Here is a 25,745-nt window from a genome sequence, read left to right as displayed (position 1 = left end):
ACACACGGGACAGACGACGAACACGGTGAGAAAACTCCTCTCAACATGGAGCGTAAAGTAGCTCGAGAATTTCGCCACAAGGTAAGCGGCAGTTGACATTGTGCTTGTGTGTATTTCCACCCGCGGTCACATTGTTAAAGTATAAATAAAAGTAATCTATAAAACTGGCCTTTGTCCGATGCTGAAAGGTGACCAGGGGCCCTTTAAGAATGGCGGAAGTCATCACCTCTCACAGCCCAGCAATCGTTAAAACATGTTAAAATGTCGGGCAGTTTATCGCTGGCTGATATTAAACATAGGACGGATACAGCTAGTTATGAATATATTTTCTATTGTTACACTTCGCCCTCGTTGATATCTATGAGTTTTGAGAGGTGAACTGTCTGTGCACCTGCTCCTTACACTTAGCAGAAAAGTTACTTTAAAGCTGTTCTCCGCAGGCATTTTTTTTATTTACACCTGGGTCCCAGTTAAACTCTGGGGGTTCTTAAACTTACCACAAGGGAGTGGTCCGCACAAACAAGCTTTTAAACATAATTGCCTTCATGATTATGCTCATGACTAAGCAAAGCACAGGTGATGAATACACAGTGGCAGCAGCTCACAGAATTGGTTTTAATTTTACTGCTGTTGCTATTATTTAACATTTTTAACCTTTTAAAAAAATTATTTAACTTTCTATACATGAATGTGCCATATTCCTTTCATTAACTTGTTAATTTTAAAAGCTGTAAATTTCAGCACGGACAGAAGTACTATCTGCTGCTGTATATTTATGAAATACTTATGCCCAGAACTTAATTCGAAACAGTTACAGTAGCTTCCTCATGTGCACTATAGTAATAAGCCAACATAAACCATCTGCTGTGTGTGAGAGGGGGTTGGCTGGCACAAAGGGTCGTTCTTCACTGTTTTAGATAGATGAAGTGGCAGAGGAGTGCAGCCAGGCGGAGAGGATTGCTTCATTTATTGTTTGGCCACGCTGCTGTGAATGTAAGCCTAGGACTCGCACTAATAACCTTTTGTTTTATTTTAGTGCTTGCAAGCTGATATTTCTTGTCAGCTGTTGTGAATTCCTTAAAAATTTCAGTAGTTATACACAAACATTATGCTATTTTGACCTTTAATAAATAAATAAAGAAAGAAAGAAAGAAAGAAAGAAATATGCTGTATGTAGCAGCTTTATTGGTTTATGGTGTTAAAGTCCAGTGTGTGACGCATGTGGAGCTTTTACCGTTTCTTCTTTAACAATCTTTCCCTCTCCATTTAGAACATATCTTATTTTTTCTGTTACAGTCTATTCATTTCTATTCTATTCTGAAAACACCCTGAGTGACAAAATATTAACAACTGACACTTAGATAAATGGAACATATGACAATCTAGCAATCCTCTGGCATGTATAAGAAGGTTGAGCAGGCATAGTTGTCCAGGATTTTGGATCAAGATGGCCAGAGTGGTCAGATTGTGTCCACAAGTGCAATATAAAAAAACAACCAGGCTGCACAGAGACAGTTTAGTGGTGTTGCATTGTGTAAAACTCATCCTATAGACAACTGCACATTTATGAGTTTAGTGACACATAACCCATATTCGTGGATGTACAGAGAAGTGGGACATTTTCTCAGATGAATGAACCTTCAATAAATGGCGTATGGGCCTGGGTGTTTGACCCCTACAAAGATGGAGTCCAGGTGGGTTGTTAAGTGTGGGATACATTTTTCTAGCATGGTGTGTGTTCACTTGTCTCTTTAGAGTGAATGGTTACTGCACAATATTAGTTCTGAGAGATGGTTTTAATAATGAAACATTTCTCTTCTGATTAAGTCATCTCTTCCAGGGTGACAGGGCCCATCCACAGGACACAAGGCTTCAGTGAGTGATTTGATGTGTTTGACAGTGGTATAAATCATGTGGTATGGCCTAAGCAGTGACCTAATCTCAATCCTGTCAAACTCCTGTTGGGCAATGTTTAATCTACACATTGAAGAGCAGTCTCTACCACCATCATCAAAACACCAGTGCTTCTGTTTCCCAATCCCAGAGATTTAGAGAATCAGTGCCAAGTTTCATTCAAGCAGTTTTGGCTGCTTTGTTGTTGTTGATGATGATTTTTCTTTAATTTGTCATCTGTCTACAAGTATAGACTACATTGTATTTCCGTACACTATTTTGCCAATAGTTTCTGGACTAAATAAAGTTTATCAATAAGTCGTATGTCCCACTTCTCTGCAGCGACATCTTCTAGTTTTTCTGAGGAGGTTCTGATTATTTCTGTTAAGATTTGATGGTATTCTGTCTTGAGAACTTTAGTGAGTACAGATGCTGAGGATGTATACTCAGCTTTTGATCAGAAACGTCACGCCAGCTCATCCCAAACATTTTAAGTGGGGCTCCATCCACCAGCTTCACTGCTCCAGCTAGCCAGCCTTTGACATTGGACATGGTGAGCTTAAGCTCATGCAGCTGTGTCCCAATTCATTTTATAATATTCTATGGAGATTATATAAACAGTGTATGTACAGTTGAACACCTCTTTCCACAAATTTAGAGAATTATCTACAAACTTTAGGAAACATTGTGTATATAAAGTGCATTTGTGAATTTGAAATACTAATGCTGTTGTTTTTTTTTTGGTTAAATAATATATTCATATGTCTCTACTTACATTCAGAGACATAGTTTACCATTTGCACTTTTCTCTCATGAGTTTGTTTGTTTTTGTCTAAACACACTCTTGCATTTACAATCAATACCTCCCCAAAGAGAGATTCAGCCACCTCTCTGTCATTAACACATGATGGACTCACCTCCAACTATCTTCAACACTACATGGACCCATACCTTATTCTGTCACTAATGCACTAAATTGGACACATACCTATCCCTTACTACTCTATTTAATGTGCAATATTTGCTGCTATAATTCATTACCTGTATAACACTCTTGACGGCCAATTTCAGTATTTATGTGACAGAACAGCACCAGTGCAATACCTACACAATCTATGTGCAATATCCATGTGGTGAACTTGTATATTGTATAGTCTTTATTTTTTATGTCTCTGCCACCAGATGTTTACATATTTATGCGTACTGCATATTTTATACTTGTAAAATGCGCACCATTGTCTACGTATTGCTTATTGTTTATTTTATTATTACTTATTTTGTATTCTCTGCTGCTGTAACAATGAGAATATCCCCCCATGGGATAATAAAAGACTATCCTATCTTTTCTGCAAGAATACAACGTTTTGTGCCGACGTTGTGCTGAATTCTCTAACGTTTTATTATTGTGACACAATGTGAAAGGCAGAATGCATTTTCAAATAATGACAAAAATGAAAAATAACAAAATTGCAGGCACCAGGTTTGGTTTAAGCAGTGAGGATTTGCTTTTGACGTAGGACAATGATGTAAAATGAGCCTCTTCAGTGGCAGAATGTGGAGTGCAGGGCAATAAGCAGGTCTAGTCAAGCACAGCAGCACCAAGCAGTTCCACCTGACCCGCCCAAACTACAACAATAGCTTCTGTGACTTCAGTCTTCCAGATCACATACACACACCTCCCACATACTGTCCTACACACACACACACACTCTCTCTCTCTCTCTCTCGCTCTCTCGCTCTCTCTCTGAATCCTCCTTCTATTTCTTGCTCGAACTCTCTCTGTGAAAGAAATGTGCTACATCATTGACTGGCCCAAGCGCTTTCTTAAAACATTTCTAGAGCAGTTCAGTCACCACCAGGTGAGTAGGATGCTTTAGATGGAGTTTTGCTCTGAGTGGGATTGTTCCAGCAGATTTTCTGTCTTCTTGTGCATTTCAGGTCGAGTTGCTGATTGATAATGAAGCAGAGAAGGACTACTTGTACGATGTTCTGCGCATGTATCATCAGTAAGTCTGATGTGGTGTGGTTCTGAACATATTTTGTATTGATTGAGCATCTAGACACAGGTTTAAAAAGGGGTTCAAATGTAATCAGAAAGTCTTGAAAAAGCTGTGAATATTCCAACTTCCTGGAATATTTCTGTGATCTTGGCTTGCTTTCTTGTGCTACACGCTAGCCTAAAAGCTCAGAATACACCTTGACATCAGGCCTCTATTGTGACTCCTGAAATACATTGGAGGTTGTTGGTAATTTAAACTACATTAATATAGTACACAGGATGTGTCATGACCATTTAAAAACAAAGTTTCTTAGTTTTCATTAGTTGATAATCCCTCTTTAAAGCAGCCTGGCATCTATCACATGCAGCTAAATCAGACAAATGTATTCAGTTTCTCTTTATTTGACTTGATCTGAATAGAGGGAAAATAAACCTGCAGCTTTTTCCACCTGATCTTTGTGTAGTTGCTTCATTGGACATGGAGCTCAAGCTTGCACTATTGGATGGAGATCTGATAGTTTCCACTCTCCTCCACCCAGTCACAAGCAGCCATTCACTAAAGCCCCTTTGCCTCTGATATTTGAGTCAGGAGTGAAATACCTGTCATTAATGATTAATGGACCAGGGCATGACACCAAATTCATATGCAGTTATTATTAAGAGTCACTTTCTATTTCAGATTGCTAAAGACAAAGACAGGGCAATATTTCAGTGCTCATTATTAAATTGTATCCTACTGTAGTGCGTTTTTGTAGGAAGTAGGATGGGATCATGCATTATTTACCATCATTTATTCACCAAAATATTACATTTTAGTGTTCATATGCTTTATTTCTTTACTGGATTTGTAAATCCAGTTTAAAAACAAAATGTTATGTTTAAGTGAGACACTTAAACTATTCCAGCACCATCCACAATAATGCTGTTATGTGTTAATGTCTTTTGCTTTTATTCATGTCCAGACTTTGTCTCAGAAAATCTCTTTTATTTGTGTCTCAGGTCTATGGATCTTCCTGTTCTGGTGGGGGATCTGAAGCTTGTGATAAATGAACCCAATCGCCTCCCTCTCTTCGATGCTATCCGGCCTCTGATCCCTCTCAAGCATCAAGTGGAGTATGACCTGCTTACGCCTAAGAGATCCAGGTGAGGGCACCATCCAAATAAATCTAGAAATAAATATACTGTTTTGAGATAGAGGAAAAGAAGGGTCACAAACAGAGGAGTGGTGTAAGACCGTGGCGCAGGCCCCTTCTGCTGGACCAACGTAATTGCTGTCTGTCATACTTGCTGAAGCGTGGCAGAGGAATGCTGGTTATGAGCCCCAGGAGTGCAGCCGTGTGTGTGACACACAGCTCTAATGGAGCAGAACCGCATTGCACTCAGCTGTAGTCAGTCTAATATGAAAGTGTACATTCTGGAGTTAGGGAAATTGCTAAACAGCTCATTGTAGCTGAAATAAGGCTAAGTCTTTATAAAGGTCCATTATGGCTAGTGCTCTTAAGGTGGAAATGGTAACAAAAACAAACAATTGTGTTTAAGAATCACTGGTCCAGAGCTGTGATGGTGAATGGTTGTTTACTGATTGATGATCAGAATCAGTCCAGAGCAGAATTGTCTGGTTTTTGTTTAAAAGCAAAAGGGAATCAGTTGCTTTAATGATGGGATAAAATGTTGTGACAAATATAATAGGACCCAGGTGAAAAGAACTTGTGTTTTACTTGATTCTGGACCAAAGGCTTGTACTGTCACACATTGTGCTAAATAATATGAATAAGCTGAATGTAATGCCAGTTTGACCTTTGACTATAGACGTTCATGATTGATGTGTCCCAAGATTGATGTTTACAAAAATGTGTTTTTTTTAAATAAATAAATAAAACTTAAGGCTAGAAAGTTTGTTTATGGAATATGAAGTAGTTCTGTAAGAATATTCTGCAATGTTGTTTACAGTAGGACTATGCTATATAATCACTATATCACTTGTTAATGATTACTGCAGTATTCACCTTTGCACTGCAGGCATCACTGGGGACAACAGTATGCAGAAATGCCCTCTATATGTTTTTTTATGATGTACCAATTTTAGATTTTCTCAGAGGTGTTTCAGGGTTGTTCTTGTGATCCAACAAATGTAATAACTGGTGTCAAATTAAGGAAAATATTTAATTATGTCAGCAGCATGTGTTTAATATACTAAACACATATAGCACACAACAGTGATATATCACTGTTACAACCTGTAAAATTACAATTAATATATTGATCAAAATTTATTCAGTTCAATTTCCTATTGTATTTTTAGCCAGTTTCCTTTTCTGTTGTATAGTAGGAAAACACAACTTTTTAGTTGACTTGATAAAATATTATCTACTTTGATTGTGTGCTGTGCTCTTTAGTAATGTTGTGTGTGTGTAAGCAGGAAGCTGAAGGAGGTGCGTCTAGACCGCACTCATCCTGAGGGTCTGGGTCTGAGTGTCAGAGGTGGACTGGAGTTTGGCTGTGGGCTCTTTATCTCACAGATTGTCAAGGATGGACAGGCTGGAAATGTGGGCCTGCAGGTGAGAGAGAATAAAAGACGTCAACATGTGAATGCACACACACACACACACACATACACCAGTATATAACATTATAATTAATATGTAATATTTAACATATGTATTTGCCCTGTGAAAATTCGCAGGGTAAATATAACCACTTCCCTGTGAAAATGACTAAAACTATTTAGTGTTGGAAAAGGAAATCTCACAGAATGTGTGTGAGAGAGTGTGAGAGAGTGAAGCGTTCAGAAGTAGGTGTGGCACAAAGGAATTGAACAAATGAAGTAAATTAAAATTGCATCCTCATACCACTAGATGGAGTCAAGAACCCAGTGTTGGATCTGATCAAGCCGCTGAAACAATGGCAAAGACATTCTATTTTTATATTCACAGGTTTATCACGTTTGAGAGAAGGTGTCAGTACTGGGGACTACGTAATATAAAGAAGGGGCTGCAAAAGAGAGGAAAGGAAACCTTACTGGAAAAACATGCTATTTATATGCTATACATGAAACTTAAATATTAAATGATTAATGAGATGTTAATGAGGCCTTTGAAAATGCTAATGAATACAGAGCCCGGAAAGACATAATGTGTATATACACCATGCAGATTCCCTGACACTCTTCCTCTAATGCACAGTAAGGTTATAGTAATACAACGTCGTCTTTTTAAGTGAAAGAGTAATGTGCTATCGTAAATCAAGAATTAACTGGCAGCAGTTAATTTTCAAACAGCAATTTTCTTCTCAGCAATCCATGCCAACTAAAGTCACAGCTATTTGCCATCGAATATGAGCCAGATGGGACTGAATTACTCTGCGGTCCTGTCACCGTTGGACTTAATTACATCAGCAGAATGACTTCTGTGACCCGTCTATATATATATATTCAATACAAGAACCTTTAAAACCTTTACCCATTTAAATCTCTTACATTCTTTCTTTTTTTCTACACACATATATACACACACTCTATCTATATTTTATAGTAAAGTAAAGGACACTTCTTCATGGGTTCCAGTCAGCTCCCATTTTTACCATTAAATCGGTTGTTTTTAGGTGGGGGATGAAATTGTGCGAATCAATGGCTTTTCCATCTCCTCCTGCATCCACGAGGAGATCATCAGCCTTATCAAGGCCAAGAAAACTGTATCACTTAAAGTCAGACGTGAGTAAAGATGCAGTGCAAGATTTTTCATTAAAAAAAGCATATGCTTACATCTATAAGGATTTATTATAGAGGCTTTTCTGATGATTATTTAAAGTAAAGTGTATGATTAATTACCAATTTTTTGTGTTTGTTTCTTCACAGATGTGGGAATGATTCCAGTAAAGAGGTAAATTTTTTACTAAATATCCAGATTAGTTATCATATATCCACTATTAACCTTTATATCATATATCAATTATATATCATATCATATAATGAAAAAATCATATAAATGTTATTGAAACATTCAAAAAAAAAAAAATATATATATATATATATATATATATATATATATATATATATATATATATATATATATATATATATATTATTGGGCGGCACGGTGGCGCAGCAGGTCACACAGCTCCAGTGGCCTGGAGGTTGTGGGTTCGATTGCCGCTCCGGGTGACTATCTGTGAGGAGTTGGTGTGTTCTCCCTGTGTCCGCATGGGTTTCCTCCGGGTGCTCCAGTTTCCTCCCACAGTCCAAAAACACACGTTGGTAGGTGGATTGGCGACTCAAGTGTCCGTAGGTGTGAGTGTGTGAATGAATGTGTGTGTGTCTGCGTTGCTCTGTGAAGGACTGGCGCCCCCTCCAGGGTGTATTCCTGCCTTGCGCCCAATGATTCCAGGTAGGCTCTGGACCCACCGCGACCCTGAACTGGATAAGTGGTTACGGGAATGAATGAATGAATATATATTATTGTCCAGCCCTACCTTGGATACTAATTGTTTCTATTTTCTATCTACACGTGTTTGGTTTCCAACAATTTGATACTTTGTTTAATATTGTAAACTACAGGCTGAGCTTTGTTGGTCTATGAGAGTTATGTCAATTTTGTCTATAATTCACATTGTTTCCACCAGTTCCTCTGATGACCCTCTGAAGTGGCAGTTTGTGGACCAGTTTGTGTCTGAATCAGGGGTAAGAGCAAGTCATTTCCTTTACTCTTCCTGTGTAATTATCTCTAATATATTCTGATTATTAACATCACTGACTCTCAGGAGAAGAAGAACAGTATTGCTGGCATGGCCTCCCTCGGAGGAAAAGAGATTAAAGAGAAGAAGTTCTTTCTTAGTCTGGTTGGCACTAAGGGCATGGGCATCAGGTGAAGTTATGGTTTTATTTACAATGGCTTACCACACAGGTCATTTCTTTGAAATCAAAGTATTATTTGCAAGGGTAGCCTGGATAAAAACCACTATTCTAACCACTATGACACTGTACTGCAGCATATCAAGTGGTCCAACCCAGAAACCAGGGATCTACATCAGCAATGTAAAGCCAGGCTCTCTGTCTGCAGAAGTGGGCTTACAGGTATGGCCCTGTCTAGTCAGTATGTGAAACTGAGCTTCCATTCATTTCTAAAAACCCTTTTAAGACAACATTAGTGTGCTCCTATCTCTATACCAAGACCCTCATGTTCTTACGTGTGTGGTGAATATAGGTGGGCGACCAGATTGTCGAGGTCAATGGGGTGGACTTCACTAATGTGGACCACAAGGAGGTAAGTGACATTGCCGAGGCAACTCTGTACACTGCAGGCAATTATCTTGCACATCTTTAAGCGTCTCATGGTTCCTGTTCACTGCTGAGTTAAGTTTTACAACTGCAGAATCAGCAGACTTATTAGAATGGAGATTTGAACTGGAAGTAACATGATGTTTGTGTTTTTCTAGGCTGTTCGAGTGCTGAAGAGCAGCAGGAGTCTAACTATCACTGTTCTCACAGGGGCTGTAAGTACTGTAATTCAGTCATCCTAGTCCTCTCAACCCATGTGGCACTCCTCAGCGCTCCACTGTGTCTCATTAGCACCTAGCAGAGCCTCTCCCCCCTTCACAGAGGCACCCATTACTCATAGTCATTTTCCGAGCTGTTTTCCAAGGACGGGAAATTAAAATTTTGCCTCTGATGCTTTTTTTTTCTTAAGACATACCTACCCACAGATGACACCCAAAGACAATGTGGCTGTTAAAAATCTAATCAGATATTTCTCATATTCTGCCCAAGATGAAAACGATAAACTCAGAGGTTATACAAGCGCAGTGTGACACCGAGGTTTATTGGCAACTTACTTATGACTGTTTAGGGGTTATGGTCAGATTTACCATATTATGTGCTCACACAGTGTGTATGAGTGCGCATGAAAGTATGTGAACACACTGTCAATAAATTTGTCCTCAATTTGCCTGGGTGTTTTTCAGGGCAGTGAGTTGTTTATGACTGATGAGGAGAAGTTGGCAGTGGAGGCTCGGCGGGAGCTGGACCGTCAGGAGCTCATGCACCAGAAGAGGGTGGCCCTGGAGACTAACAAGATCATCAAAGAGCAGCAAGAGAAAGAGCGCCAGTCAGTCAAAGAGCCTGGAAATTCCCTATTGCACACATAAAATACACACAATCAGAGAGAGCTCAACTCTGTCATCCTGTTTTGGTTAATATGACAAGAAAAATATTTTTAGAATTACGTGTAGCAGAATATGAGTGAAGCAAGTGTACAGTTAGATGAAGGCAAGATTGGTTCCTGACATTTTGGTGCACTATAGAGACTGCTTGTATTTGTGAGTTGTTGGATTTATTAGCTAAAGCTTGTATGGGATGGTAATTGCACTGGTCGTCCTTGAGGAGGATAGAGAAAAGGTGTGAATATTCAGGGTTTCACATAGTGTGAAAACACATATTGTGTGTCACTCATTATTCCTACCATGATTAATCTGCTGCAGACACAAAAGTCATGGCCTCATTTTTGAATTTCATTTGCACATGCCACAGTATTTATAGATTCAATCTTCTCTCAGTTTGTGATTCAATTTGCAGTTTTTATATCTGCCTACTTCATGTTTTGAGAATTTCAATTGATTAGTAATATGTTATTGTTTTGTTTTATTTTTTAGGAGAAAGGTGGAAATTTCCCAAAAGACTGAAGAGGAAGAGGAACGATACAGAAAAGAGATGGAAATGTATGTTTCTCTTAGTAGGGATCAGATAGAAATTTGTTATAGTGATACACTCATTTGTCCCTTCTTCTGCATTTGTGTGTGTGTGTATGTGTATGTTAGCATCGAAGCTAAAGAGAGAAAGCACAACAGAGAGTGGGAAGAAGACTGGGGTTCCAGAGAGAAATCCAAAAGCCCATCTCCTGCTCCTTCTCCTTCACCTCCATCTCATTCCCCACCTCCTTCCAAACCTAGGAGCTCAGGTATGGGATCACAGTGGATTTCATTTTATGACTCCTCTGTTGCATGATCATATTTGCATTCTGCCTTTGAATGCAAAGCCTTTCTGTTTTCTTTCTTCTTTAATCTCCCTGTCTGGCTTGTGTGTGCCATGGCTTGCCTTCCTGACCCATACAGCTGCTGAGGCTGATGATAATGAAGAAGAAGAAGAAGAAGAAGATGGAGAGGAGTGCAGAGAAGTGAGTGATATGGCTCTGAAGGAAACCTGATGTGTAACACACTGCATGTTAAAATATTTCCTTTCACAACTCTTTCACTATGGTTATGTTTCTAAATCACCATAACACTACACAATTTGAGGTGGTAAGCATTTTTTGGTTGGGTCACTTCTTGGCAGCTGTTGTATTTTCATTCTCAACATATTCACCCTTTCATTGTTGGTTCAATTTAATGCAATCCACTCTTATTCCCATAGCTCTCAACTGGTTTTACCGTTATGAGGGAAAGTTGCCTACGCTGAGAAAGGTATTTTGTGTGCTGGAATGGAGTGCAGTGGTTTTAATTTTATGATACTTGCTAACTAATTTTCTTTCTCACATGAGTTTAATAGTTAGAGTACTGAGCATCTGTTCAATATATTTATGGCGTGTTAACTCAGTATTGTTCTTGGCACTGTGCAACACTATCAAAACCCGTGGTTGTTCTTGGCACTCTGCAACATCATTAAAATTGCACCATGAAAATTTAGAAAGGAAAAGAGGCAAAAAAGAAAAAGAAGAAGATGTCCAAGACGGACACCCTCCCAGCAGAGCGCAAGAGCAAGAAAGAGATGGAGTTTGAGTTGAAGTTAGCCAAGGAGAAGGAGGAGATACTTGAGCGAGAGAAGCAGATGAAAATCAGTCGACTCTTACAAGAGGTACACCCTTCAGTAGTGCTTTTACATTGTGACTGTGTTCCATAGACATTCTCCCAAGCCTCCAGATTAAGGCAGCACTGTTTTTTTTGTCTCCTGGTTATTGTTGAATGAAGAGAAGCTTTCAGTTGAAGTTTACAGTCTTAGCAATATTTCTCAGAATGGCTGGTCTGGTGTGGCAGGTATCTGAGACGGAGCGAGAGGATCTGGAGGAATCAGAGAAGGTCCAGCACTGGGTTGAGAAACTATGCCAGACTAGACTGGAGCAGATCTCCTCAGTGGAGAACGATTCTCCAGAGGTATAAGCCCCTAAGTTCCCCCCATGGCTGATGCTCATGTGATATCCAAATTCATTATGTGATTTAATTTCTATACAAATGTGTGAAACTACAACCCCAATTCCAATGAAGCTGGGACATTGTGTAAATCATAAATAAATACAGAATACGATGATTTGCAAATCCTTTTCAACCTATATTCAGCTGAATACACTAAGACAAGATTAAGACAAGGTATTTAATGTTCAAACGGATAAACTTTTATTGTTTTTTTTTTTGCAAATATTCACTCATTTTGAAATTGAGGCCTGCAACACATTCCAAAAAAGTTTGGACAGGGGCATGTTTACCACTGTGTTACATCACCTTTCCTTTTAACAACACTCAGTAAGTGTTTGGGAACTGAGGACACTAATTGTTGAAGCTTTGTAGGTGGAATTCTCTCTCATTCTTGCTTGATGTTCAAATTCAGTTGCTCAACAGTCCAGGGTCTCCGTTGTCGTATTTTGCGCTTCAGGTCTGGACTGCAGGCAGGCTGGTCTAGTACCCGCACTCTTTTACTACAAAGCCATGCTGTTGTATTGTGCAAAATGTGGCTTGGCATTGTCTTGCTGAAATAATCAGGGATGTCCCTGAAAAAGACGTTGCTTGGATGGCAGCATATGTTGCTCCAAAACCTGTATGTACCTTTCAGTATTAATGGTGCCTTCTCAGATGTGTAAGTTACACATGCCATGGGTACTGACACACCCCTTATAGCATCAGAGATGCTGGCTTTTGAACTTTGCGCTGATAACAATCCGGGCAGTCCTTTTCCTCTTTGGCCTGGAGCACACAACGTCAATGATTTCCAAAAACAATTTGAAGTGTGGACTCGCCAGACCACAGGACACTTTTCCACTTTGCATCAGTCCACCTCAAATGAGCTTAGGCCCAGAGAAGCTGGCAGCGTTTCTTGGTGTTATTGATATATGGCTTTTGCTTTGTATGCTAGAGTTCACTGACAGCGGTTTTCTGAAGTGTTCCTGAGCCCATGTGGTAATATCCTTTACCAAATGATGTCGGTTTTTAATGCAGTGCCGCCTGATCAAAGGTCATGGGCATTCATTATTGGTTTTTGGCCTTGCCGCTTACTTGCAGAGATTTCTTCAGATTCTCTGAATCTTTTGATGACGTTATAGACTGTAGATGATGAAATCCCTAAATTCTTTAAGAAACGTTGTTCTTAAACTGTTGGACGATTTGCACATGCAGTTTTTCACCAAGTGGTGAACCTCGCCCCATCCTGAGCCCTTCGGGATGCTCCCTTTATACACAGTCATGACACTCACCTGTTTCCAATTAACCTTTTCACCTGTGGAATGTTCCAGACAGGTATTTTTTGAGCATTCCTCGAATTTCCCAGGCTTTGCTTGCCCCTGTCCCAACTCTTTTGGAACGTGTTACAGGCCTCAAATTTAAAATGAGTAAATATTTGCCAAAAAAGAGTATAGTTCCATTTGAAAATTTAATATCTTATCTTTGTAGTGTATTCAATTGAATATAGATTGAAAAGGATTTGCCAATCATCATATTGTGTTTTTATTTGTTTTATACAACGTCCTAACTTCATTAGAATTGGGGTTGTATTTCCAACACATTTTGGGTTGTGACTAAAGTGTAGATTTAGTTGAATGTTTATAGTGGCAGTTTAATGAGTATGTATAATCACATTTACATTTCACTCTTTTTCATTATTCAAAATGTGATAGATTAGCCAAGGAATGTTTGGTGGCTAAACTGTTCTTTAGAAATGCACTGGTGCTATGAGACTAAACATGGACATTTACATAATTTGGAGCAGTTGTTGCAGCCGTCAAATGCCTGAAGATCAAACTTCAGACTCCAAAAATGTCAGGGTTGCACTGTACTCTGTGAGTGTGGCATGTTGAAACACAGGTTGTAGGCAGGTGTTCTGAGCAGATAAGGTGTTTGTGCAGATGTCTCCACCTCGCTCTCCCTTGTCTACTGGACCGGCTGTGAGAAGATTCCCTGGAGGCCTGCAGCTGGCCACAACTGACTTGGATGACATCAACCTGGATGAAGTGGATGAGAGTCTGAGAAAGCCTCTAAAACGACTAGCTCCTACCCCACCAACCTCCAATCTACCACCACCACCTTTGCCGCTTCCCCCTCCCTCACCTCGCCTCCACCAGACATCAGCCCACCACTCTCCATCCCCAAGACCCTCCCTCACTCCATCCCGCCCTGCTCCCCCTTCTCCAAGACCAGCTCCTCAGCGCCCACCTTCTCCACCTGCTTCCAGAGTGCATCCTTCTTCCATCAGCCGTGGGAGACTCCCCACATCTTCATTTCAAATTCAGTCTCAGCCCTCCTGGGCTCCATCTTCCTCCCATCCACCCCCTCCTCCTCCCCCTCCCCCTCCTCCCCCTCCCCCACCACCTCCTCCACCTCCTCCTCCCCCTCAGCATGAGGAAGATAAATACCACACTATGCCTCCCAGCTACCGTCGCCCCTCTGAACATGGGAGTGACTGGGAAAGCAATGGCTACAGGCAGCGAGGGGGCTTCCATATAAACGGCCATAGTGAGCCAACCTACCCCGGCAGCGCAAAGGTAGCCTCATATCAGTTTTTCAGTGTCCATACTTTCACACACACAGGTCTGATATATCTATCTTTAAAATATATATATATATATATATTTTTTTTAAGAATATTTTAAAAAAAAAAAGCAAAACAGTAATAACATATACAGATCTACAGGGTTTAATGAAAAAGGTCTAACAAAGTTAAATAAATGAAATAAAAGTTTTAAAATATTGGCGATAGTAATGTTGGTTATTTAAAGTAAAAGCATGAGTGGAATCTTGTATGTATGTATGAATAATAGCTGCAGATACATTTATAACACTGGTGATTTATTAATTACATAAAAAATTGACTTTAAACAACATTTTATAAACAATATTAATAATAAATATAAAAAGTACTTAAATACAACACCTATTTTGTGCTTAACCGTTATATAATACCATCAATACTTACATAATACCGGATATTATTTAGTAAACCTTAAAGGTGATACAAATTCACTCATATGTAATTGAGTAGCAGCTCAGTACTGATATTGAATATTGATATAGGACTGAATTGGTGCAGGAGTATCAGGCCTCAGCAAAAATGAAAAAGACAGAAATGGTGTTCTTTTAACGGTAATTGTAATTATGGAGTTTAATGGAGCTTGAATGATGTTTTCAATTTATAGATTTCAGGTGTTGTTCAGGTGCTGAAGTACTTTTCATAACAGTCACACTGATTGTGTAAGATTGCTTGTGAGTGCTAAGAGGGGGAAGAATGGTGCTGTTCATGCTCTTACATTGTGATGTGTATATGAGATGCTTGGTTTTGGTTTCTTTGAATACATTGTAACATGTTATCACTGTGGTGTAGGTTATGAGAAACACTTCTCATGCCAGCAGAATATCAACCTCCAGCAATCCACTGGTGAGCCTTATCCTTCTCTGCTTTGATCAAAGGAGAGTGGCTGCCTGTGTCTCTCAGAACCACTTATAGTAATTCATACTGGATTCTCTGTTCATGTGAGACGTTCTGTGATGCATGACCTTTTTCCTATATCTCAGCTCACACTCTTGTTCTGGCCCTGGTTCACAGGGGTAGGGTGTGTTTGTGGGTGAAATGTTACTTGCTGAAGTTGACAGTCTAAATGTAAACCAAACTAATCCCTAATGCCTAATTCTGGTCACTCTGTAGCAAATAGCCCCCAGCCCTCCTAACCAGAGGAGACAGGTCAACCCTGTCATGTCAAAACCAGTCATGCTGCCGCAGTCTCAGACCTCTCACAGACCCATATTACGGCCAGAGCCCACGGTAAGTGTGGCAATGTTAGGACTTTATATAGGACTAAATATCTTGCCTATGAATACAGACAGATCATTTCCCTGACTGCGCTCATTTATAAGACCTCTGCCTCAGAATGAGCATTTCAGAGAGTCAGAGAGATTGATAGTGGATGTGAAAGCAATGGGGAAAAATAAGAGAATGGGATGACAGAGAAAGATAAGGGAGTTGAGGATGAGGGAAGAGAGAGAAAGTGGATTTGTGGAAATTTAGATTGAGAGTGAGAAGTGAGTTTAAGTTAGAGAGAGAGAGAGAGAGAGAGAGAGAGACGGGTTCCCACTGTCCAACTAAATCCAATTGAAATCTAAAGTCTGACGGATAGACTGTCTAAGACTGTCTAAAGTTGGAACCGTCCTCTTATCTATGCTGCCTCATCTTATTAGCTCACTAAAAACGATTGCATTGTCTTGCCACCGTGTGTATTCTGTGTTGCTATAAAAAGTGTGGTAATATCTTATTTGTTTCATACAACTCAAAAAAATGCTATAAGTCAGACACTGTTGAAAATAATTCCATACTTTTTCTGTACTTATCTTTGACAGCCTCCAGGTAAAAAGTTAAGAAGCAGCTGTATTTTCTTAAGGTCATTCAGTCCCTAGATCATCTGTATTTAAAGAGCAGTCAGGCAGTATGTGTGTTTGTGCAGTTCAGAAGCACCTTAATTGCAAATATAACCCACTGGGATGCTGATGCAAAGGTACTGAGGGAGGTGTGTGTGTGTGTATGTGTGTGTGAAAGAGAAAGAAAAATAGTATTTTGTAACTGTCATGTTCAATGTTTGTAGTCTCCACAGATGCTAAAACGGATGGTGGTGTACAACACGTCCTTTAAGTCCAACAAGAAACAAGTAATTAGAGTTCTCACTATAAACCTCTGAGTGATTTTTGTGTTGTTAAAGTGTTAGTGTGCATGTGTTTTGGAGTGGAGTGTGGCACTGACCTATATATATATAAAATAACATTATTCCAGTGAGTGTGATACTCTGTGTGTGAATGTGTTGGTTTAACCTTTTCCAAATCTCTCCTGGTGGCAGTCCGTATATTATTTGAGGTTATCATCCAATATCTAGTTTTACCAGTTAATATATAATGAATTTAAATAATGTGTGCTGTTGATTTAAAAGATTGATGCAATCAAGGAGAATCTGAACAAATCATTGTTCTTCAGACTCACTCACACCTACTACTTTATAAAAATATATATATATATATATATATATATATATATATATATATATATATATATATATATATATATATATATATATATATATATATTTTATTTGTTTTATATTATTATTTTTTGGTTTTTACTGTGATTATATATAACTTTATACAAGCACCTGTTATATATATAGTTTATACAATTTATCCCAACCAGGTTGTTGGGAGTCTATGTTATGTTAGTTGTTTAATATATTTTAGTATTTTGTAAATCGTATAATTGTTTTAACTTTCTTCTTATAAATAGATAAAGAAAAACTGTCACTGTGGTGGGGAACCTCAAGGGTACAGTTCTGTACCATCAGTTAGGGCACATAATTGTACCTTATTCTATAATAATTATAAATCTTAAAATTGTGTTGATTTCATACGCCCCATTCATCTCAGTGACTTATATTATGTTGTAATTTTACACAGTTTTACAAATATTCAACTCTCCTTCTGAGAAAATGCCATGTACCTTTAGGAAAGGCACCACTGTTGTACTTTTTAAAGACAAGTTTACACTGTTTGTACCTTTCATGACAAATAATGTACCTTTACCGTACCATTTTTTGAGAGTTTAGATACACTTCAATTACATCTATATTCTTATGCATGTGTGTTGTATTTACATTGTGACTTCTGGATTGACTCCGCACTCAGAGCTTAAAAGCAGCTAATAAATTACAGCACTGGGCACGTTTCCAAGATCAGCCTCTTAGAAAACCATTATTCCCTAATAATTATTCTTCAAAAGCCTGCTAATAGCACTTAGCAATGTTTATCATAAATGTATTTTAAAATGGCATTGCGAATGCTGATAGTTACGGAGAGCAGCATGGTGGAGCAGCAGGTAGTGTCGCTGTCACACAGCTCCAGGGATCTGGGGTTGGGGGCTCGAGTCCCGCTCCGGGTGACTGTCTGTGATGAGTTTGGTGTGTTCTCCCTGTGTCTGCGTGGGTTTCCTCTGCACATGGATAGGTGGATTGGTGACTCAAAAGTGTCCATAGGATGTGAGTGAGCGTGTGTCGTCCTGTGAAGGACTGGCGCCCCCTCCAGGGTGTGTTCTTTCCTTGCACTCAGTGATTCCAGGTAGGCTCTGGATCCACCGTGACCCTGAACTGGATAACGGTTACAAATAATGAATGAGTGAATAATAGTTTGTGAATGGTTAATTACAAACAGCATCTAAAAACTTTATCAATAATGAAAATATGGAATATATGATTCATTCTGTTGGGAAATATTACATTCATCTTGGGAAGTATTATATGTCATCTGATAATGATTTTTATTTTGTAGGTTATTATATAAATTGAATACATCTTCTACACAATAGCCAAAATGATACTGTCAAACCAGACTGTTTTATGTCTTTAATTCATTCAGAATTAAATCTATCCACTATGTGGTTTGCTGTCAAACTGAGCTTTGAATAGGTGTAATTTAACAGTGACATTTCTGTTACATTTGAATTTGAACATCAAATCAATAGCAACCTAATAGTAACCTGTCTCTCATATGTGAATCTAGGAGAGACAGAGTGAGACAGAGGTAGCAGTGGCTATCTTTTATTCATGCAGAATAAATAGCAGCTCAGTCATGCTAACCACAGTTGGGATATGTGTGTGTGTGTGTGTGTGTAATCCTTCACTATGACAACGCCTAAATGTTGGAGATTGCAGAATGACATGCTTTGTTTGATGCTGTTTTGATGCCAGTGAACATTTGTCACTACCTATTCACACTACATATTGAGTAAGACTGTCAGTGTTTATTTCCCTCATTGACTTCATCCACCACAAAGCTGCCAGTGATTCAACCAAAGAGCCTCTGCCTCATACCCTAATTTGTCAAATGTATATATGGAATGTTCAGAGTGTCTACATGTCTGGGCATTAAGAGACTACAGGAGACTAGGGAGGGTTGAAGACTCTATAACTAAGCGGGTATTTGTGATATTTTTTAATGAGATATCTATATTTGTTTCATATAGCAATAGTGTAGATATTTACCAAACACAAAATTATGTTTCTGTTTTAAACATTGTTTCATTCTTACCACCCGCCCTCTTACGCATTTTACACAGCAAATTAAATTAGCATATGATTAGACCATATAAGCTAGAGTAACTGATATATATTACACACACACACACACACACACATACATATTTATGTATATATAATTAAAATGTACATCTGACAGACAAGTAGTCTTCAGACTTCCCCTGTTACCTTGGGCGGGGGGTGGGGGGGGGGGGGTGTTGTGAATGACAGCAATGATGTCAGTCCCTTATTTTGATGAAACTGGGGAGTGTTAGAGCTTGCCCTGTGTTAGAGCACTCCCTGGTCTCCCTGTGTGTGCTCTTCATGTGGGGACATCTAGTTCATCTATTTTAACTTTCAACATGTTTAATACCAATAATTTAACTACAGTGTATGTTTCAAACACAAAAGGATTTTCAGAATAACGTCCATATCCATATTTCACTATGGTCACTCTGTTCCAGACGGAAATTAAACTGTTTCTAACTTTGATTGAAAGTAATTGAACGGAATATAATTCATTTTGAATAAGAGCAGTTAAAGCTGAGGGATTGTAATTGAGTTGAGGGCAAATTCATTGTGTTCATAACAAGTAAAATCTCTGGGCAAATCAATACACATTACTCTGTGTGTCTGGCATAATTTCTTGCTGATACTGGCAGTCATTAGAGATCTAACTCTTTTGTCTCTTATTTATTTATACAGGGATTCCAGAAATATGTTGATGACTTTGAGCCCTACACCATGGTATTGTATAATTGTAATGTTTGGAGTGGCATGTCAGTAAAAGACTGTTGTTAGTCTTAATTTACAGCTTCAAATATTGGGCCTATAGTAAAATGTCATAAGCAAATATTGTGGTAAAACAAATACATATCTCAGAAATAGTAACTGAGGGCATGTATTTTACAGCTAAACATTTTTGTTGTAACTGACCTCTAGCCACCTGCTTATATCCAGCTATTTCTGTAAATATGTCGGGTGCCTGTTAGACCCATCACGACCCCCCACCCAAAACCTATTTATCTCTGTGGCATTTAGCCAGAATTCCATTGTTCTGCTGTTCTAACTGTCCTGGTACTAGTATATTCTTTATCTACAATGGTTTATCTCCAATAACAGTTCACCGCTGAGCAGATAGCAGGAAAAGATGTGCGGCTGCTGAGAATTAAGAAGGTAACATTCCTATTGTCTGCTTAAAATTAAATCTTTGCTAGATTAAGAGTAGTGTTACACTTCCTGCTTCTAATTCCAAGCCTTGTTTAGAAATTTAGGGCAGCTGTGAAGGAGTTATCAGAAACAGCTGAAAGGTCTAGTCAGTGGTTGTGGATAAGGAAAGCACAGATTTCTTGGGGAAATGCACTGTAGAGGTGCTGTTGTGGTGGTTGGTGATGTAGCACGTGAAGACCGCATGGAACTGGTGGCACTGAGCATGTATTACCGGCGGGCCCAGTGGGGCTAGGTACAGCCTTAGTCACCAGGGAGGCCAGCGTGGATTTACGGTTGTTGATGGTAAAGGGTAAGATAGGACTGTAAAGCTTGGAGGGGGGTGGGTCTGGGACGGCAGACTTCACTGTTGAGCCTTCTGGAGGTGTCATGGGCTTAATTCAGTGAAACACTGATGAGGGGAGGTGCCTACATAATGACCCCTGTGAAGAGCTAGTGATACAGTGGGTGGTACTCATGGGCTGGGATCAATGAGTAACCTTAGATGTTAAGGGTAGCTGGTTGCTGATCGGATCATAAATGACCACAGCAACCATAGGGTGTAGCTGTAGGATTGGAACAATAGAAATTATGTGGCTGCCTTTAGGAAGAGGGAGGGGTGGGCCCTGTGTGAAGCTCTAATGGATTGGCACAGGATATTTTACATCTTATCTTGTGTATGATTATAATTACATTACTATAAAATGTATTGTTACGTTGAAAAACACATTATTTAAAAAATTCTCATGTCAGCCTCAGTGTGCATCATATACAGTTGAATATGTTTTGCTAATTGTAACGGTATGTTGATATTTAATTTCCATGTAATTGTATAATGCAGATCAATCATTTGAAAGTTTAATTAACAGATTCTAATAAAAACTGATTTTCCTGAACTTGATAAATGTTGTAGATTTTATAGCAGTGGGTGCCAAGCTCACGTTCTATGCTAGAGGACTACTCTTTTTTCCATGCTTCAATACCTCCTGACATTTGTAATTATCTGAGGAGTCGTTACGTCTGGGCTTTCATTAAATATTTGTGCTCTGACCACCAAGGATTCAATTTACACTGTTTTATGCTGTGAAGGCTGGAGAACTGGACCTAGCTGTGGAAGGAGGAATAGACACTCCACTGGGAAAACTTGTGGTTTCAGCTGTTTATGAAGGAGGCTCAGCTGACAAGCATGGTGAGCTTACTGACTTATTGTTCTCAATACCACTGTAACCCAATCTGCTACAGTTCCTCTAACAGAACCTCTGATTGGGCACATGTGTTAAAAATAAGAGTTTCATTTTGAGCTGTCTTTAAAAATGTCTTTCCTCTTGTCTCTCACTCTCAGGTGGGATTGTGCCAGGTGATGAGATCCTGGCAGTAAATGGAAAAATTTTGACAGATGTTACCTTGGCAGAGGGTCAGAACTCTTTAGCTCGAGCCTGGAAGAGTGGAGGGGTGAGGAGAGTTCACGCACATATAGTGATGCTGATATTAACAAAACGTTCCTATGACTGCTACCAGTGTCTTTCAGAAACTTTGTATCAAACAGTTTGGAGCGACCTGTTCTGATATAATAATATTTACATTCTGCATTTGCAGGTTTGGGGTGGTATACTCTTTAAATGAGGCCAGAAATGTGACATTAGGGAGCCAATGTGGTTATACAAAGAACATTTAAACATGTGGTTTGTATAGATGCCTGAGTATGAAGAGCCTTGTTAATGTAACCTAACTTAATTTAAAGATACTTGTACAGGGGTTAGACAATGAAACACCTGTCATTGTAGTGTGGGAGGTTCCATGGCTAAACTGGAGCAGCCTGGTGGCCAATCTTCATTAATTCATTAATTCTTCATTAAAACATTGCACCAGTAAGACCATGTGCATTCAATGGTTTAAACATTGTGTCCTGAAGGTGGTGCCGTGTATCAGGACGACAATGCACCAATACACAGCAAGACTGGTGAAAGATTGGTTTGATGAACATGAAAGTGAAGTTGAACATCTCCCATGGCCTGCACAGTCACCAGATCTAAATATTATTGAGACACTCTGGGATGTTTTGGAAGAGCGAGTCAGGACACGTTTTCCTCCACCAGCATCACGTAGTGACCTGGCCACTATCCTGCAAGAAGAATGGCTTACAATCCACTGACCACTGTGGAGGACTTGTACATGTCATTCCCAAGACGAATTGACGCTGTATTGGCCGCAAAAGGAGGCCCTACACCATACTAATAAATTATTGTGGTCTAAAACCAGATGTTTCACTTTCATTGTCTAACCCCTGTATGTAGAACCTACAAGAACCCTTTAAGAATAAACATCACACTCATTGTCCTTATCAGTAGGATTCTTTAGAGGATAAAAGAGATTCGGTGGAACTGTTCTAAAAGCCCTTTGAGTGACACTTTTGACCTTTCTCTTTGTTCCATTGTCCTGAAATAATAGCAATGGGACAAAAATGTAATTCAAACTCAAACTCAAATAATACTACAATGTTCTTCTCTATGTACAAAGTTAAACATTTACTATCCACAATACTAACGGAATGTCTCTGTTTCACTAAGATACAAGTGAGAAATGGTTTGTACAGAATAACACGATACGTTTTGCTATTGCTGATGATCATTTTCAGTTCCCAGACCTAATGTTTCCTTTTTCTGAATCTAAAGATTTTGAGGCGAGTGTACTAGTTAATTATCCTAGTGATTATGATAATGTTAATGCTAAATTTAGCTGAATCAAATGTTGTTTCACTGGGTGTTTGATTGTTTCTGGTATTGGCCACAATAGGAATTGATCTGACCAGACTGAGAGGAGAGGGAATCAATACGTTGACAGAGTGCCTTTCTTTTTTTCATGAGGAACATAGAGGTTTTTGTGTGAACAGTGATACCATGAGATAGCGCATTCAATTTCGTTTCCAGAAATCAGAAACTGTTATTCATTACTTGCACTCTGTGAGAAGTGCTTCCAGGACCAGCAGTAATGAAATGGTAGAAGTGTTTATTAAAATGAGATTAGGAGCAGAGTAGAAGATAAATGGGATGTGGTGACAGGGGTAATTGTATTTATCTAACAAGCTTGTGTGCGTCTGTATCTTTCACTGTGCCTATGATTTCAGGACTGGATTGACCTGGTGATAGCTGTGTCTCCACCAAAGGAGTATGAAGATGAGGTGTAAGTACACTGTCAGAGTTACATATGCTTCATCTCAACCTTGTAAATCTAATCGTTTAATCACATCATATCTTTTAAATTTGCTCTGTGAAGGTTAATCAAACATTGATGTGAATCTTCGCTGAGCTAATTTAAGTTGATCAAAGTGTTGATCACCTTTGCATACCCCCATATTTAACCCTAAGACATATAATAATGTCAGTATGTGTTTTAAAGACCTGTGTTTATATGTGATGTAAAAGATACAGGCCTTTAGTGTGTGTCTGTGCTGAATGTTTGCCTGTCCTCTGCACTACGTGTCCAGCCCTAAAGCAGCATCAGTCAGTTCCACTGCAAACAGAAAAGTTTTCCAGGGCAGTGCCTCAGTGTACAGGCAGGGCTATGTGCTACAGATGAAATCCCCTGGCCCTTCACCCTGATCAACTACCTCCCTTGGGTAACCACTGTGAACCTCTGACCCCCATTCAAACTAGACTAAATGTATGTATCATGTACATGTGACAGTCTCTCTCCAACCAGAAGCACACCTGTGTTTAACTGGGGAATCCATGGTACATCCAGGGTTAAACAATATGGATACCGATATATATAAGGCCATTTTTCCACTGTACAAGAATGGATAGGAATGAAAACCAACATAAATTGTGATTATAGTTACATTTCTATCTGGTTGAGAGACAGCTGGAACCATAAATATCATTTTATTCGACACCTAAGTGTGGAGCTACAGTGTTTGTGATATACTGCAGGGTTTGAAGTATTTCACACAGTCCTTATCTTCCTCTGGGGAGTAGTGAATTTGCTAAGTCATTATCTTCAGCTGTAAGTTTCACAAAGTAAATTTGTCGAATACAAGGGTATCTCTTAAAACTCAACTTGAGAAGTTACCAAAACAACTAAAAGACTAGAAAGTTCGGTATTGTACCGATGTCCAATCGTAAAAGCACAGTTAGAGTTTCTTTTGCCAAAGGATTGTGCAGTTGAACAATGTCTACTCTGACATGCCGTATGTTAAATACAAATTAATAATTGTGATGTCATTGGATTGCTCTCCATTTTTGGACCCAAATAGTTTATATTTTTGTTGAACTGTGGTCAAAAAAGCATTCTGATTGGTTTGAAGCTCTTTAGCGTATTGCATATCGTTTTCTATTAAGCAGCGATGCAAAGGTCAGTATCATAACGATTAATGAACTCCATTTATCTGTTCCCAGTATGATATGATTAACATGTAGAACATTCCCAAAGTTTATGTCCAAAAGATTGCTCAAGCAGTATTTAAATCATTTTCACTGCATCTGCAGACTACTTAACGAAGATGAATTCTTTGGCCTCCTGCTACGTTGGCAGTCACCCTGATTGATGTTGTCCAAAGGGACTGTTACATGTCATGACTCATACAGATAGATATTGATTTTGATGGTTTGATTTCGGACCTTGCTACAGCATGTTGCTATGTTGTGCCGAGTGCAGAGGCATTAAGATTTATGTGGAAATTCTATTCTAATTCTAAGTCATTAACACTGTGTCACATGGACGACATCGTAAAAGAGGTCAAGTGTAAAATGATGTGTTATAAAGAACTGGATTCATTTAGCAACATGCTGTGCTCCAGATGTGTTTCTGTCCCTGTCTATTTTAGTCCCTCTGTGTGTTGCTCTTGTGTGGAGGTGTGGGACACAGCGTCAATTTTATGCTATTTTTTACTGTACGTTTTGTCTTATTTCATGTAGGACTTTCTTCTGATACCCATGTTCAGAGCCTGCGGACACAAGAGGAGCTCAATGTGGACACTAACACCATTCTGTTGTATTTTATTTCATAAGGAATTTTGCTAAATATTACGTGTAGTCACATAGATTCACATAGATTTTATAATATATATATATATATATATATATATAATATATTCAGTTCACATATTACACACAGAAATGGGGGACATATAATTTCACTACATCTGTAATGTATTCCATACAAGGAAATTTGGTCATTCTCACAAACGTCACAAAAACCAGGACCTAACTTGAGGAAATGAATATTATTTTGTCTTTCTTCTTTTTTTATTTTTTATTTTTTTATGGTGTAATTAAAAAATTAAAAATGAACTGACTTGAAGAAACACAAACAACTCCTGTATTGAAGACGATGTATTATAACTCATTTTTGTAATCTATATA

General features: G+C 38.8%; 2 protein-coding genes across 4 annotated transcripts; both read left to right on the top strand.

Annotated features, from left to right (window-relative positions):
- Positions 1-25,745, top strand: ush1c (Usher syndrome 1C). 3 transcript variants are annotated; one of them, XM_066668114.1, is made up of 24 exons: positions 1-81; positions 3,832-3,899; positions 4,892-5,035; positions 6,312-6,450; positions 7,493-7,601; positions 7,746-7,770; positions 8,510-8,567; positions 8,648-8,751; positions 8,876-8,960; positions 9,091-9,150; positions 9,323-9,379; positions 9,848-9,990; positions 10,535-10,600; positions 10,700-10,839; positions 10,994-11,055; positions 15,780-15,896; positions 16,711-16,773; positions 19,885-19,926; positions 20,302-20,355; positions 21,475-21,574; positions 21,728-21,837; positions 23,510-23,565; positions 23,870-24,001; positions 25,299-25,745. In XM_066668114.1, exons 1-23 carry the CDS (start codon positions 46-48, stop codon positions 23,982-23,984), a joined length of 1,953 nt encoding a protein of 650 aa, XP_066524211.1. In that variant the 5' UTR covers positions 1-45; the 3' UTR covers positions 23,985-24,001; positions 25,299-25,745. The 3 variants fall into 3 exon arrangements, with proteins under 3 accessions (XP_066524211.1, XP_066524213.1, XP_066524214.1); XM_066668116.1 differs by lacking the exon at positions 23,870-24,001; XM_066668117.1 differs by lacking the exons at positions 15,780-15,896; positions 16,711-16,773.
- On the top strand, positions 11,670-15,538 carry LOC136694037 (harmonin-like). The gene is made up of 4 exons (XM_066667377.1): positions 11,670-11,732; positions 11,890-12,028; positions 13,987-14,593; positions 15,459-15,538. The coding sequence occupies exons 2-4, from the start codon at positions 11,891-11,893 to the stop codon at positions 15,536-15,538; spliced, it is 825 nt and encodes a 274-aa protein (XP_066523474.1). The 5' UTR covers positions 11,670-11,732; position 11,890.

This window comes from Hoplias malabaricus, chromosome 4 (genome assembly GCF_029633855.1).
Source record: "Hoplias malabaricus isolate fHopMal1 chromosome 4, fHopMal1.hap1, whole genome shotgun sequence".
Classification (NCBI taxonomy): Eukaryota; Metazoa; Chordata; class Actinopteri; order Characiformes; family Erythrinidae; genus Hoplias; species Hoplias malabaricus.
This window is presented reverse-complemented; position numbering and strand designations above follow the sequence as displayed.